Here is a 16,276-nt window from a genome sequence, read left to right as displayed (position 1 = left end):
TAGGCAATACCACTTTTGTCCTATCTAAGTTAAATGAAGTGCCATAGCACAGTGTAATATCAATAATTTAAAATAGTGTAGTGCACAAATTCATTGTGTGGCAGTTTAAGTTAAAAAGTCAAGACAGGCTTTTCTGTCTCAATTTATGCTGGCTGTTAAGCTGTCCAGTCTGGGCATTTTGGACTTAGTTTACCTTTTTAATCACTACCATACTATAAACTTTGCATTATAATGGGGCACACATTTGGGCGGCAATATTATTAACAATAGGGGTCTAGGGGGAGGATAAGAGACCAATGGTGGTTCTAAAAAGCCCCTTTCTTCTTTCAATTTCACATAGAGCTGGGAAATATGACTAGATACAATATTCGCATCATTCTAGCTACAAAATAACCAAAGTAAAAGCAATCAAGCAACAATAAGACCACATTACACAAATGGAACACCATGCTCTCATCTGGTTTAACTACTACATCGAGTTTTAACTGGGATGTTGGTCAACTTTAAAAACCGTGGTAAATGTGAATATGTAGTTGCAATAGTTTTCTCCTAAACTTTTCTTTTACTCTATGCTGGATATTAGAACTTGGAGCTATACTTGTTACAATACAGTGTCGCACATCTTTCTACTAGAAAAAATTAATAAAGATCCTTTACCCGTCTCTTTAAGTTAAACATGTGACATCATAAAGGGTGTCAAATGGCTGGATGGTTTTACAGTGCACACTTATTATATACTGTAATATGGAGTTTTGTCCTTGACATATCTGATGGTGTTTCTACATTATTCCTTTCTTCACCTCTTCTTCGGTGGATTAGCTGTGCGGGGTGGAGTGACTGGACGCCCAGAATTCAGTCCACCATACTGGTACTTGGCTTTCTTTTCAGATGGTTTCAATATCTTAGAGAAAATAAAGAAGTTCCATTGAGTCAGTGACAGCTAAGAACATTTCAAATACTGTTAAGCCAACACAAAATCTCACTCAGCAGGAACAAGAGAGGAGAGGGCTGGGGGGAATCACATCACAATCCCACACACAATAGCACTACTACTTCTAAATCCTTCTAGTTCTACCACTACATTGGGATGAGAGTGGGAAAGAAAAGGCTCTGAAAACAAGTTCAGGAAGGTGTAGGGATTAAATCCTGATCAGAGTAACCACAGTAAAAGCATCCCAATAGCCCATTACTCTGCATAATAAAGTATTCTGATCACTATGTATGAATAAAAAGAATTGCCCAATTAAACTTTGAAATGAGCATCTGTACAGCAGGAATAACTTAATATGCATGAGTTTGGACAAAGGCAAATCCCACACAGTTCTCTGGAGAACAGTTGGTCAGCAGTTCTGATTGTCCACAAACACGAGCCTACTGTGCAGTCCATTCTGTAGCTTGAGTATATTACTCTCGACTAACCACAAGCACATCAACAAGCAGGCTAACTCAGTCCATACAGCCCAACACCTGAAGTAATACTGATATACAAATATATCATACCTGAAAGGAACACATCAGAGTTTCATCCACACTCATCATGCCCCCCGCATTGTCAAACTCTCCACAATAATTTGGAGCTGAGAATAGGGTGACCAACTGCCGTTTAGCAAAGAATTCATATCCATCTTCAACCACCTGTCAACACCAGAGAAATCAATACAGCTCATGTTAAAAAGAGGTAAGTTTTGAAGAAAAGAAGACAGTCTTGAGGCAAACAGGACTTATATTAAAGAGATGACAAGAACTCATCAGAAAGGTATTTTATGTCTTGGCTTTCAGACTGGTCAGGTTCAGTCATTTCGTCTTATCCAGACATTGAAAGCCAAATCAGGCAGCTTAGCCTGTCTGACACTTTCAACGTAAATACGCATCAGCTTGACTGTCTAATATTTTCATACCCGAGATCCAATTATGCACCACCAGTTTAAGGATTCCCAGCATTTTATGGTTTATACACAGAATTTGGATGTTTCACCTACTAGTTCAAAGCACACAAAGTCTGGATGCCATCTTCATTACAACTGTAACTACTGAGTTTCACTTAAAACTGCGCTGATCCTACAAACCTCAAAGGTAGGCTTTTTTTATAATTTTGATGCTCTGAAAGCTTTAAAGCAGTTCTGCTGCATTTTCTCCAAGACCATAATCCACCTTTTAAATGGTGCAAGTAGTGTGATGCATCAGCTCAGGACATTCCCTCTTCCTCAAAATAGAAGCCTCACACAGTAATGCAGTGAAACCAGTACTCCAGCTGCTCACCGTGGTCCAATCACCAAGGTCTTTTAAAAGATGTCATACCTCTTTCATAAAGAACTAAAGTGACATGAATACAGAGAACTGGTAGCAATCTTGACCAGCAGTTAAGAAATCTCAATATCCATTCTACACACTGACTAATCTTTTCTATGTTTTAACAGCAAAACTGCAAGAAGAAATTGGAGTGCTCTCATAGTATATCCAAGCTTAAGAGTGACACAGAATAAAAGCCTATTTTTGGTTCACAGCAAGAAAGAGCTTTTAAAATTGTCTAAATAATGAAACTGAAATGCTATACAGGCAATTGAAACCTGATGCCCACCTTACTAGGACACTTGCTTAATGCAACTTAATAAAAACTACAAAGAAGTATAGTTAAAGAACGACGATGATAACCTTGCTTTCTGCATATTTCAGTAAGTCAATCAATCTACAACAAAGTACTCTAGATACCTGAATCAAAATGAAGGCAACAGTGAAAGCTTTTATGTACAGAGTTGACGGTGAAAACATTAAAAATGCATTTAATGCCTCCATGAAGAAAAACTGACATAGTTTAAGCTACAACTACCAGAGAACTGACAACTACTGGAAGAGAAGAGCTCTGGAACTTCAGCTTAAATCTTGAATTCAAATCACTTTGCTACTTTAAACCTAGACACTTTATCTTTGATGTTCACACACAATAGGCTAACAGTAAACAGACAAAAGAAAGATCAATGGAGAAATTTAGTGTTTGTATTTTACTTCACTGACATTAGACAGGCAGTTCAACACTAGTCAAATGAAGGACACAACCTTGTTGTCCCTTTATTGGGAAGATGATTTTTTTCTCTAAGTAACACAATGCAAAATAAGTTTCAAATATCTCCTAGGGGTAAGTAGCACCGAAGAGGCAGAAAGTCTAGACAGAGGTTTTAAGAAGCAACAGCAGCATAACTCATACCTGGTGAGCTCGACAGATCAAATCCAGATCATGACGATTGAGAAATTTACTGACCACATCAGCACCAAAAGTGAAAGAGACCCCACGATCATTTTCACCCCAACCTTGCACATCTTTGTCTGGGTCAGACCACAGCAGGTCACACAGCAAGCCTTTGAAAGACAACACAAGTGAAGATGCTAGTCTTAGGAGGTATCATTATATACTGTAAAATAGTTTTATTGTAATTACCAGAGCAGATCTCCTAAGGAAAATAAGCCTTAGAAACAAACTCAGCAATACGTACAATTGCAACTCAGACAGAAGACACTCTGCATAAGTCTGGAGATTTAACCCCCCTCACCACTGACAGTACCTTGAGATGAAACAAGTCAAGCCAAACAGTTTTCTGAAATAATATTTAATTGTAATGTTCAGTATGTTTACAGTGAGCATATGAGAAGTTTAAAAATACTGCAGTGGGTGCAGTTTGAGGGCAACCATCAATTTCACATCTCACCAAGAAAGCTTCGTTTGAAAGCTGCAGTAAATTTTAAAATCCTATGCAAGGCCAGTCATAAATACTGTAAATAAACTTGTACCACAAGCTTCTGTGTACTGTTCATGGAACAGTTTTGATTCTTACCTTTATCATACTTGAAGAACCTTACGTGACTAAATCAGAATTTAACATGGTAAAATTCTGACATATTTTTTCACGTAGCACTTTGTTTGTTAAGACTACTGTTGACTTTTCAAAAAGCCTTCTGACAACCAGTCTGGAATCTAAATTAGAACAATAAATCTCTCTGTCATTTTAGCATTGGTCAAGAACTTATTCCTGCTGCCAACAATAGGTCAGCTAACTCTGGAGTTACAACTGGGTGCTAAAAAAAATTCCCTAGATCAAATGCAATGCCTTTATACACAGAACTTTCAAAGTGTTTTCACATGAGAAAGAACCAGGTTGATTCAACTATAACACAAACAAACCAAAACACATTCAAAATGTATTTCATAGTTTGCCATGAAATTGTACTTCCTTTATGTGGTATGACTAACTTTAAGCATTTAAATCATTTAGAGCTCTGTTCCACAATCTGAAAGACATGCCAGCAGACTCCTTTATCTGGCACTCGTAAGATTACTTAACAATTATGTCTGGTGTACTGAAGATGCCATTTCTTAAATAACAGATCCTGCAAGATGTAATCAAGCAAAACTAATGTCTGAAACCTGTTGTGCAACTAGACCATTTTGTATTTAGATGCGGCTATTAAATGGTCTTCGGTGCCAGTCAGTTTCCCTCTAGCAGAGGCTAAGATTTTACTTGCTTTCAGAATACAAAGAATAGAACAAGTACAACTGCATTTTAGATAAAACATCTATCTAGAAATAAAGTACTGAACACAAACAGCACATCACAGAAAACTTACTTTACTGAACTTCAGTTCTATACTCAGCATAATGTTTTTCTAAACAGCATAGTTGTACTGCAATTCCTAATGTTCTCTTGTAAAGAATTTCCAAGAAGTACCAAAATTTCCATAAGCCGGTTGCTTCAGCTGCTTCAGAAAAGCTTCCTCTTTTATTCTGTCCCCCAAATCAAATCATATTTAAAGTTATGCCCAGCAAAAGGTAAATGTCTCCTATAATCTTTAGTAGTGGTGGAACACAACTATGCACAAAGATCGACTAAAGTAAACTATGTTGCCAAGTAGCTTTGTATTTTCACATGCAACATCTACCAAGAGCTTCAGTTGACCAGGAGAATACCATAATGTGGCTGATAAGAGGCATTCAGGATTACACACAAGAGGGAGCTAGTTTCCCAATAAGGAAATGGTTGGCAATGCTGACCAAAACCCGTAATTTATACCTTGGCCTCATAAAATGCAAGTACTTTTAACAGTTACTAAAGGCAAGTAACTTAAGTTGGAGTGAAGAATCAGATTTGAGGGAACAGCTTCCAAACCCCATAAAAATAACACCAAAATAAGTGGTCTTTAGATTGCAGTTGAGGTAGAAAAGGCTTTTTTTTCCATCAGGTTAGAATAAACCACTGTAATGACAGACTCTTCTCAGCAGTGACAGAATCTTCTCAGCACAAGCCACACAAATATTTACCAAGAATTTCTGTATCAACACAAACATTCACCAAGTGACATCCCTCCACGATGGACAACTTTTAAGAACTTGTAACCTTCACAGAAGTGAGACCAGTTCAGTTTATTTCTCATTTTTCCACAAGGCTTACTTCAACTTTGTAGTATCAGTTGCCTGAGATAGGTCTAAAAAGCCAAGACATTCTGTGTCACTCTGCTGTAGGCACACGTCTGTGATGGGGTATTTCATTTTACCTCTGCTGGTGAATATCTGGCTATTGCTTCTGAAAGCAAAATTAAGACTGTAAATCACTTAGTAGATCAAAAGCCTTTTTTGAAAAAAATCTCTATTCTTATTCTTAGGAGATACTAAGAATACATATGACTTCAGTGGAGTGTCCATGGAAACCAGAACCACATTCGGCAAGGGCATTCCCAGAGTGGGGGTGGTTCAAGCAGTAGTGTTAGCCTGTTAAATAGACTACCTTTTCTGAGCGCTCTGATAAATGTGAAGATTGACTCCTTCATATTGACATTTGTTTGGTTATGCACTGAGTGAACTATAAGTAGCATAAAAGGAAGAACAATGTAGCAATTTATACTACAGAAACACTCTTTACCAGTCTAGTAATGCTTCTCAGTGTCAAGTGTGCACATACCAACTTGCACAGAAATGCTGTTGTTTACGGGACAGTAGATATATTAGTATTACTCCTCCAGTTACTCCTGTGCATCAGCACTGAGGAAGTAGAATTCTTGTGTTCCAAGGTTTAACTGTAATTGCTGTGTGTTTCAAAAAGGTTTAGATGCAATACCTCTTCGGAAAGTTAAATTCAGACCCACTGTTGACATTAACACTTTAAAAAAATATCCTATTATACTGCTTGACAGTCTTCAATCCACTAGAAGAAAATCAAAATAAATGGGACACTGAGGAAGATGACAAACTATTTAAACAAATATTGTACAAAAAGTGCTGGCAATTTGCATTCAGTATCTATATATGAACTATTAATGTATTAGCAGAAGAAAATTTCAGGAATAGCAGCGCATTGACACAAACAACTGAAATCCCAGTAGGAGCTATACTTTACAAATTTGAAGAGGAAGGGAGACTTGGCTCGAAGTTGAGAGAAGCCCAAATACTGTATATAATACTCAGCAAGCTTTAAGCACGTATGTTCTTTGATAAAAGTAAAAGGTTTGGCTGTGCCTAACCAAGACAAGAAAAGGAACTAGTTTTTTAGATTCATTTCATCTTTCATTAGACTTCTAAGTTTGTTTTAAGGCAAGCTTGTGGATAATGTATCCAAACTTGGATAATACAGCCTACTCTGTTATGAAAAGGAATAACAACGTGGGCAAGATCTGCTAACATACCAGATAACTTAGCCATCATGAGGAACAAGACTCACACCCTGCACAGACATCAAGAAATGCTGTACTGTGAACAGAAGCTGTTAAATCACTGCCTTGCCTGGACAGAAATTGATTAAAACTGTCTCATGATTAAGACCTATTTACAATAAATTCGATGTCACTCACCTGTGTCAGGAACATCTGTAGGTCTCATAATTCTCCGTATCTGTTCCATTGACTGAAGATCTGGAGAAAGTCCTGTAAATACAAGAAAACAAGTGACTTATCTGCATATTTTACCTGCAAAAAGGGTTCCAGAGAACACACAACCAGAGGTTCAAAGTCAGACAGCATCCATTGTTTCCACTGCAGTATAAAAAAGACAGTTTGCTATAAGACAATTAAGTTCCTGAGCAGAGGGACAGCAAAAAAAAAAAAAAAAAAAAAAAAAAAAAAAAAAAAGAGAAATTAGCAACATGTTTTAACTGTTTCCCTACAGCTTTTTAGCCACACAGCACAGAACTCTACAGTTAAGTATATTCTCTTAAACAGCTTACTAGAGAGAACCAGTGAAGGATAGCATTCCCATTATCTAACAAAATTAAACAGGGGGCAGATGACCTTCTTCAAAACCACTTTATTTTATAAAAGCTAAAGGAAAATATCCTACCCAGCTTTAAAAGACCACAAAGGCCAAAGCAGCCTGCAGGTATGACTGGAATTACAAGTTACATCACTATTTCAGCGTTTTACCACTCATCGGCTAAGCAGCAGTCACTGGATGCTGTAAACAAATACTAGACTGTGCAACTGCAATAGGTACGGAACGCAGAGGTAGTCATCTACTTCAGCTCAGCTGCTTGGTCATTTATAAAGCCACAGTACCTTGATTATTCAAAAACTCATTTACATCACAACGACACAGCTCTTTTTGTATAGTTTTGCTGCATTAACATGTAATTACAGCCAAAGCATGGGATTCCAGAACTACCCTTTGAACAGTTTAAGTATGCACTCTATAAAGCTTTTGTACTTAAGGCATGCAAGCATGAAAGAGAGCCTACCAGATGCTCTAGCACCTTAACATGTCCCTAAAAAAGGACCTTAAAGTGACCTAAATGACTTAGGCCAAGAGGACCTAATTAAGAAAGTTGCAAATTTGAAAATAGAGCATGAAGATCTAATTTGTGATGAAACATACTTTGTATTAACAAGCTGTATTATCCATTTGACTCAGTCCAGAACTTTGAACATGATAGAAGAAAGCCTGTCATTGGAAAGGCGTCACTGTGTAAAATAATTTCAGCTGATACTGGAGTTTACACAGCTGCAATGTATGTGTTACAGGAACAATGACTCCAATGCATTTTATATAAAGGCACAAGGAACTTTGAAGTATTAAGAATTTAGACCATTTTTGTTGAAGTGGTCTTATGATAAAAGCCTTCTATCCTTACCAGCTTGTTAAAGCCGCCTTCACAATACAACCGTGAGGTTGTGAAGGATGGCAGAAATTTTACACTAAATAGCATATCAAAGGAGTGCTACACAACAATTCAGGGATACTAATACAAATTCAAATTGAGAATCAGCTTTTAAACTGTGACCAATGCACCACTTCCCTCTCCCCAGATGTGATCCACATGCATCCAGATCACACTAGCACAAACGTATGGGCATTTTGCTCTAATGCTACTCAGCTCTACGCCCAGAGAGAGTAATGGACAGTCTCAGTGAAATAAGTGCAACCAGTTTGTGACCTTCTATGAGGGTACAGCTCTCAACATTTCAGGCTGCACACAAAATATTAAATACTTTAAAAGAAAAATGTTACTGAAAACCACGTATCAACCCTGTAGCTGTTATTTTCTGTGCTACCCTACTGCACTCAAATAGCAAAACAGAACAAAACTGTCTGCATGTTTGTAGAGCTCTTTGGAATCACCCAAGAGGTCACCTTTTCCCAACTATCTTGCTGACTCTCCTCCCTAGCAAAAGTAGATGAAGTCTCAAACTCAGACCTACAGACAAAACATGTACATGATCAGCATCAAATGAAAGAAACAAATGCAAACAGGCTACTAAAGCTCACTGTCAAGCTGCTGCCACTACAGTGACTGCTGCAACCTACTGTGTACTCAAAGAAAATTGAAAACCACACCATTGAGCTAAGCTGTCTTGTCACATAACAACAGCTAAGCACAAAAAGTATCTTTCAGTACAGTACTTAAAGCCTAAGAGTACCACTTCCTTAAGGGAAAACAGAAAATGAATTGTCATTACTCCTGGCAGGCTCAAATTCAGGCTCTAGATTTGAATCACTCCCTGATCAGCTAGAATTTGTAAAGCAAGAGTGATGGTTACTTATGTTTGCAGTGCAATCCAGGATGCTCCTCAGGTCTTTGGACAGTAAGATTATCAGGCAGACTACACTTCAACATGTATTTCACTATCAATGTCACAAGAGAAACAGAATTCCAGAACTTGAAAACATTACATAAATCCAGTATTCTACTTGGCTAACATGACTCCCATCTCAGAGCTTAAATCCAATGTGACAGGACCAATGTGTTCCATCAACACGACATTACAACATGGATTTAATTTATAGATACTTGAACATCATTACATAAGGTCTCTAAAGATTAGACCTAGACAGCGGTATCATAAATGGGAACAATACTGTACAGAATACAAAGCAGGGCAAGGGAGAAGTCGGGAATGGTTATGGAATAAGTTTTAATGAAGTGACATAAATAGCACAGTCAGAAGTAAGTCAAAAGGACAGCCTTCAAAAAGGCCAAAATACGATTTGTATGAGCAATGTGGAAAGACAGGGAAGAGAGAGGGACATTATGGGAAGGGTATAATGAAAGATCCTTTCAGCAGCATGAGCATTTGGAGACAGGAATGGCAAGAGAGGTTTGATTTATACTGAGACAGAGAACTCCAAACATCAGATGACCAGAAGAGCCTAGGTAAAAAAGCTGACTCAGGATTTGAAGCTACTGTAGGTAGCCTGCTGGGGTAAGTTAGGTGCCTTTTGTTTTACTATGTTATGCGGTTTTGCAAAGTTTTATTATATATCCCAGAGGACAATATTTTAAAAATAAACTATGCAAAAATTCGCAATATAGTAAAAAAGGCACCTACCTTATATCTACATGCTAGCTTCAACCTCCAGCATTGCTGAATAGTTTGTGCTGCTGCCTCAGTGTTTATTAGAGTAGGAACATCATGAACAGGCGTTGACAGTCCATGACTTCATGGGATCTGGAATGCAGTTTGGATAAGACTGGAGGAGAGCGCAAAATGGGCAGAACTTATGCACTGAATGTCCACTTTAATTTACTGGGAGCACAGAGCACATTCAGTAATCTTCTCACTTCATTTCAGAGCCACAGATCAGTTGTGAATGAGTTATTTCAGCTACAGGTGAAGCCTGCACAAGTTTAAGGGACAATTAGCATTCAATAAACTAGTAAATACCGGCTTTCAGAAGAGGATCCTTAAAGCATACTATGCACAAAATGTAAGTTTTCTTACTTGATTAAACAAGATGTTCATCTCCTCAATACATTTATAATAAAGCTTTAACTCAGGTCACAAGTGCATATACACACAAAACTCAAGTTTCATTACAGAACACAGAATTCTAGTCTACCTGCTAAGCTTCCTTGATTACCTTCTACCACTCACTTAAGCTTAATTGCTTGCCTGTAACACCACAGTATTTTGTCACCATCCACTCTCTACTGTTTCCCAGATAAAACAAAATTCAAAAAACCATAATGATAGTAAAAGAGTAAGGCCTTCACCAGCTTTTTTGGAAACAAATTTATTACACAATCTTAGCCACAGATTATTGACTACCTTGGTGCAGAAGTGATTTTGTATTTCACATTCTTAAAATTTGAGATCTAGTTCATAAGATAGGTACCATTTCTGAAAAAGAGAAGAAAACCATACCATACCACACTGAGAATAATACGAAAAGGTGACCTGTGAGAAAAGAAGTACTTTCTCTAACACGTCAATGCTGCCTGGAGAGTGGCAGACTTGGCTGTCTACCATTGCATTAATTCTGTATTTACAGAGATATGACAATACCTCAGAGCATATTATGCATACAACTGACAGCTTATACTAAGCAGGCATTGAAGGCAGAAGCTTTCAATCCAAGATACAAGAAGAGCCAGGATCATTTTTACTGCCTATTCCATACAGCATTCCATTTCTGCAGAGCTCTTGCAGAAATACCTGTAAATTAATAAACGCAGGATGGCAGCTATCAATACAGACTCACAAAGTCTAGAAGATTCTGCTAAGGAATTCTGAGTGTGCTCTATTTCTAATTCCAGCTGAAGCTGTTCAGTCAGGCTAGAGGCTTCTGTAGTGCTCTCACTTCCACTAATCTCTAATTACCTCACTGACAATGCAGGCAAGACACCTACCAGACCATCTCTGGATCATTCAGTGCAAGCTAATGGAGGCAGTTCCAGAGATAGCTGAAAAAGGGCAGGACAGTTCTTATTACACATAATTTTAAATTGTTGTCAATTGTTTGACTCTGCAAGGTTCCAGAAACCCTTAAGCATTACTGCCTGTAAAAAGGGAGTCCCCTTCTACACAGAAGAGTGCTTAAGTATGTTCCAATATTCAGACAAGTCACAAGCCCCAGTCATATCAACACCAAGCACTTTTTTTTCCACTACAAGAGCAGGGCAGCACTGGGACAGGTGCCCAAAGAATGCAGATTTTCCAATAGCAAAGGGTTTTGTGGAGGCAGAGCAAGCTACGGCTGACCTGCTGTAACGTTAACAAATGTCTTACTTGAAGCAGCAGTCTTGAGCATGCGACCTCACCAGTCCCTTCCACCAATATCTTATGACACCAGCTAAAGAGGCCAAGAAGGTAGAGCTGGGGTTATTTGTGAAAGTTAATTCTTTCACTTCACTGCTAGGGATGCCAATGTTAGCTAAGGCCGCACTGATAGATGGTAAAGCAGCAAGTCACGGTAAATCAGGCAAGAATTCTAGCATTCAGTACCCTTCCGAGAGGGACATACTGACAGGAATACATATAGACGCACTTGCCCCTCAGGCACACAGTGCCATGTGTATCAAGTAAGAATGACATCTGCCTGCTGCCAGCCAGGTGCACAGAAAAGCACAAGGCATAAGAGCGACCTTCACAGACAACATAAGGTCAAACGTGTCAGCTAAATATCAGGTATACACATCCATGCTCCACCTCGTATAGCATTAACACAGAGATCAGTTTAGACACAGCCTTTAAAAGCAGTCATAAGCTTACCTCCATGACAACAGAAGATCTTCTCATCCACAATGGCTGCAATAGGCAGACAGTTAAAACAGTCTGTGAAGGTCTTCCACAGCTTAATGTTAAATCTCCGCTTGCCTACAAGAACAGCAAGGACATTAGGAAGAGAAAGCTGTTTTCTTAAAGCCAACCTGCAATACATATCACAGCCTGACCAAAAATGTTAGCAAACTGCCTTCATAGAGTTGTTAGTGCACTTAGGTTTCCACCTTCTGCAACAACATTTCTAGGAGAGCAGAAAAACAAATAATAATTCTATAGAATTACTTTAACCTTGGTTTGAACTGTATTTTTATAAAGTTTCAAAGCAATTTCACAGAATATTGAAATCCTTGCAGTATAAGAGTCACTACTAGAAGTGCCTCCAAAACACAACATTAGTCTATAACTCTTTCAAAAGAAATAGGTTTTGCTTACATTCATCATAGAATCCATAGATCCGATTGATGCTGGCACACTCATGGTTTCCTCTTAAAAGAAAGAAGTTTTCTGGGTACTTGATTTTATATGCCAGTAATAGGCAAATCGTTTCCAGAGACTGTTTGCCTCTGTCTACGTAATCTCCAAGGAAAAGATAATTAGCTTCTGGTGGGAATCCTCCATATTCAAATAATCGCAGCAAGTCTGTATACTGACCATGAATATCACCTGAGTAAGAAAATGTTTACTAAGGATTAGTGCAACAACATACAGAGTATATGAATCAAGAACTTAAGTCCGTTAATCACTCTTTATTAACCAATCTGAAACAAATTTTGTTTAAAAATTATTTTTTTTAAAACCAGACTGACAATAGGTATCAGAAAGGTGAGAGCCATGTTAATACTACAAACTGAAGTATTCACAAAGTGTAAATAACTCACAGTATTTACAGAACTGTTATGTCAGTTATAAAACCAATATGAAAACCAAAAGCTACAGAAGACTTCACAATCAAGCTTATGCTTTCTAAACAAGCCCTACTTTGTTCAAAATAAAACAAGGTTAGAAAGACAACCTCAAATTGAACAGTTACATGGCCAGGAATCTAAAGTACTAAGAAAAAGTTAAGTCACATTATTTACTGCAAAAACAGATCGGTAAAGAATCTGGACAGACTAGAGAGAAACTGAACATTCCACTGGCAGAGATCACTTAACTTCAAAGGTCAACTGTTTGTCCTCCCACAATAGTTGGGGTAATTCCTCCTTCAACGCAATTATCCATATAAAAACAGTACATGGACTCAAAGTCTGGTATCATTTACAAGATATTCAACTCTGCAGGTATGTCTTAGGAAAAGTAATTGTCATGTTACTCACACTGCCAGCTTTCAAAGGCTTCCCATGAAACAGCTCTGCGTAGCAATTACAACACCACAACATATCATATCAGACGAGCCAAAGCTAACTATCTGTGAGCTGCTGTAAAGTCAAAGACCCAAAGCCACTCTACCATCACTTGAAGTGTACACACAATGTACTCCCGCTGACTGCAGAAATCATTACCAAAGTGACTGGAAAAAAGCTACACAAGAAGCCTTCAACACAAGCTGTAGGCTGTTTAAATACAGCCCTTGTACCTTACACTAAGCATTCCATAAACACATTTTCACTTTTGCTGCTTGTTCAGTGGCAAAATCCCAACTTTAAGCACAGGTATTCTGCAGCAGAACACTAGCTTCCATGGCCTTAAAAAGAAATAAGCAAAAAGCGCACCACGCATCTGACTATAACTTCCTCTATAACCTTAAAAAAGGATTCCCAAACCTGCAGCTTGTCAGTTCAATTCTTAAAGCACACAGTGCTAAGAGGAGTACATAGCTATGATACTCTTTACTCTTTCTATGAGAAATGCAATACTTCCTTCTTTAGGCAGCATTGTTCCATAGCTATTTCTCACTCAGGAAGAGCAATTACTTCCCAGTTTTCTTCTAATAACTGGGAACATTATCCACTACCCCATTCCAGAAAAAAACCAATCTGAGTTTCACTCAGATTAAAATAATGTTCACGTATGATGTGAACAATTCCTATTCTACTTGACATATAGAAATCTCCAGGTCACAACCGGAGGAAAACATAGAAGACTCCTCAACAAGTCATCACTATGCTGAGTCCACTACTCCAGAACTACACTATCATTACACTCCTCAGACTTCATAATCGCCAGAATTAACCACCAAGTAAACGTACTACAGAAATAATATTATAATTATCCTCGCTGTCTAGAACTACTTTCAGTTACACACGAGCCAGAGGGACCAATGCACTTAAAGGGTAAAGGAACATTTTATAGAAACAATTTTGTAAAGGGAGCAGAGCCCTTACTATTCCATTCAAGGCATCTGGTGTTTTAAAATAAAACTTCATACAGGCACAAGTTGAATTCAAGTCTACAAAGCCTCACAGTAAAAGCCGCAACTGTTTTAAAATGGACGTTTACATAAGGATTTCTTTCATCTTACATTAAAACACAGCCATTCAAGATGTAAAAGCTTATTTTGAACTGACTTGATTTCAAGACAAGACAACCCTATAATGGTTCTTCAGGCATTGCCTGAACACACTAAAATTGCAGTTCAAAGCAGTACAGCTGCATATTTTGCTTTTGGTGAAAGCAATCATCTTCCTTTTGCTTTTATCTAAATACATCTTTGACAATTGCTCAAATATAAAATTTAGATGCACCTGACACTTCCCAGCGCTATCACAGTGCTTGGAATCCAATGTAAAAGTAACAAATGTCTTATTTAAGAGTGCATTTGCTAACCTGTTATTGTGCACCTAACAGTCCTTTCAAGCATCTCGATTTAAGCAAACAAGAAGCTAGCTTTGAAGGAGGCTAATTATGCTTTGCAGACCTTGACTTAAGTACAAACTAAATATTTAATTGGTATTTTCATTTTTTCTTTATCTAGGAATATGATGAGACTAGTGCAGTCTTTTCAGCGTAGCATAAACGTAATGCAGTAAAGCTGGATTCTACCTCCAAGTCATTAGGCAAGCTGCTCTGGTTTTTCCTCCTTGCCTTTAAAATGATTTTGCTATCGGGGCTCTTTTTTTTTCCCTTTTAATTGGCAATATCCTCTTTTAACGCAAGAAACATTGCTGCATTATATCTGCCAGGAAGAACACTAGGAAGAAGCTAATCTATATCTGAGCATGTGAGTAACAACAAATTAAAAAACTGCTTCAATTTTATTACTATGAACACTTTGAGAAGCCTAATGATAGAAATTTTATGCTTTCTAAGACTGGCATCTGCCATTAATAACTTAAAGGATGACTACAAGCTTTTGTAGCAGTTTTTAAGCAGCTGCATACCTATTAAGAACAGCAGACTTCTGAAGAAGTCTACCTCTAATTTTTTATAAGATGCTAAAGAACATACATGTATTAATTTTATCAGTATTTGACAGCATGAACCATGTTTGTTAAAACTTGCTATAAAGCTCAAGGAATTTATTACATGGTAACTAAGCCAAATTTAACAACCTGCATCCAGTTGTATTTTCTCAATTGAAAGACCAATAATGCTTTCTTCACTATTTTTGAAGTGTTCCATCTCACAACATGTAAAGATCTTTGTTCTGATTATGCCTTGAAGAGAGCAACTAGAATATTAAAACATTTGCTTTTAAAGCGGCTAACTCCTTCTGGAAATAGTGATCTAAAGAGCAGAAGCTCCATGCAAGCTAAGGAACGACAAGGGACAGGTTGCATAATTTGCACTATATGAGGGCACAAGCAGCTCTTATTGCCAACAGAATCTGTTCCTAAATAGTACTGGGAGTATTAGCAATCTACCACCTGTTAGCTGCCTTTTCTCAACTTAAGTAGGTTAAAAATTATACTTACAATTATTAAGACCTCACTCTAATCCATATCACCATAGTCAAGGTCACTCGCCTTGCATCTCACTTTCTAACCCACACAGTATACAACTAGATTAAAACATCTACACAATACATATGATGTTTACTTACCACAAATTTTCAGAGGTGCCTCTAGTTCCAGGAGAATAGGCTGGCTAAGAAATATTTCCCGTGATTTTATGCACAAGCCCCGAACTTCTGCTTCGGTCATCTGAACAATCTTCCCAGGACGACATCCTCGTACTGAAATGAGATGTTTTAACAGTTGAAGGTAACTACTATACAGGTACACAGCAATAGGTAAGGGCAGATGAGCTGTATTTGAAATCTATATTTGATAAGAAGCCAGTAGCACAGTCCAACATATCTATCAAATGTGTTAATTATTCGTTAAAAAGAGTTCTCAAATTAATCTCTCATACTGTGGCAAAG

The 16,276-nt window shown here is 37.8% G+C and overlaps 1 protein-coding gene across 1 annotated transcript in view; it reads right to left on the bottom strand.

Moving 5' to 3' along the window:
* Positions 1–172: 172 nt before the first annotated feature.
* Positions 173–16,276, bottom strand: part of PPP1CB (protein phosphatase 1 catalytic subunit beta) — a 29,801-nt gene continuing 13,697 nt past the window's right edge. The window contains exons 2-8 of the mRNA XM_009564256.2: positions 15,956–16,087; positions 12,406–12,636; positions 11,962–12,066; positions 6,832–6,903; positions 3,203–3,354; positions 1,501–1,635; positions 173–901 (exon numbers count right to left, since the gene is read on the bottom strand). Coding sequence (XP_009562551.1) covers positions 797–901; positions 1,501–1,635; positions 3,203–3,354; positions 6,832–6,903; positions 11,962–12,066; positions 12,406–12,636; positions 15,956–16,087 — 932 coding nt within the window. The 3' untranslated portion in view covers positions 173–796. The remainder of the gene's footprint in view (positions 902–1,500; positions 1,636–3,202; positions 3,355–6,831; positions 6,904–11,961; positions 12,067–12,405; positions 12,637–15,955; positions 16,088–16,276) is intronic.

The sequence above is a fragment of the Cuculus canorus genome, chromosome 3 (assembly GCF_017976375.1).
Source record: "Cuculus canorus isolate bCucCan1 chromosome 3, bCucCan1.pri, whole genome shotgun sequence".
Taxonomy (NCBI): domain Eukaryota; kingdom Metazoa; phylum Chordata; class Aves; order Cuculiformes; family Cuculidae; genus Cuculus; species Cuculus canorus.
Note: the sequence above shows the minus strand (reverse complement) of the source record. Positions and strands in the feature narration are given on the sequence as shown.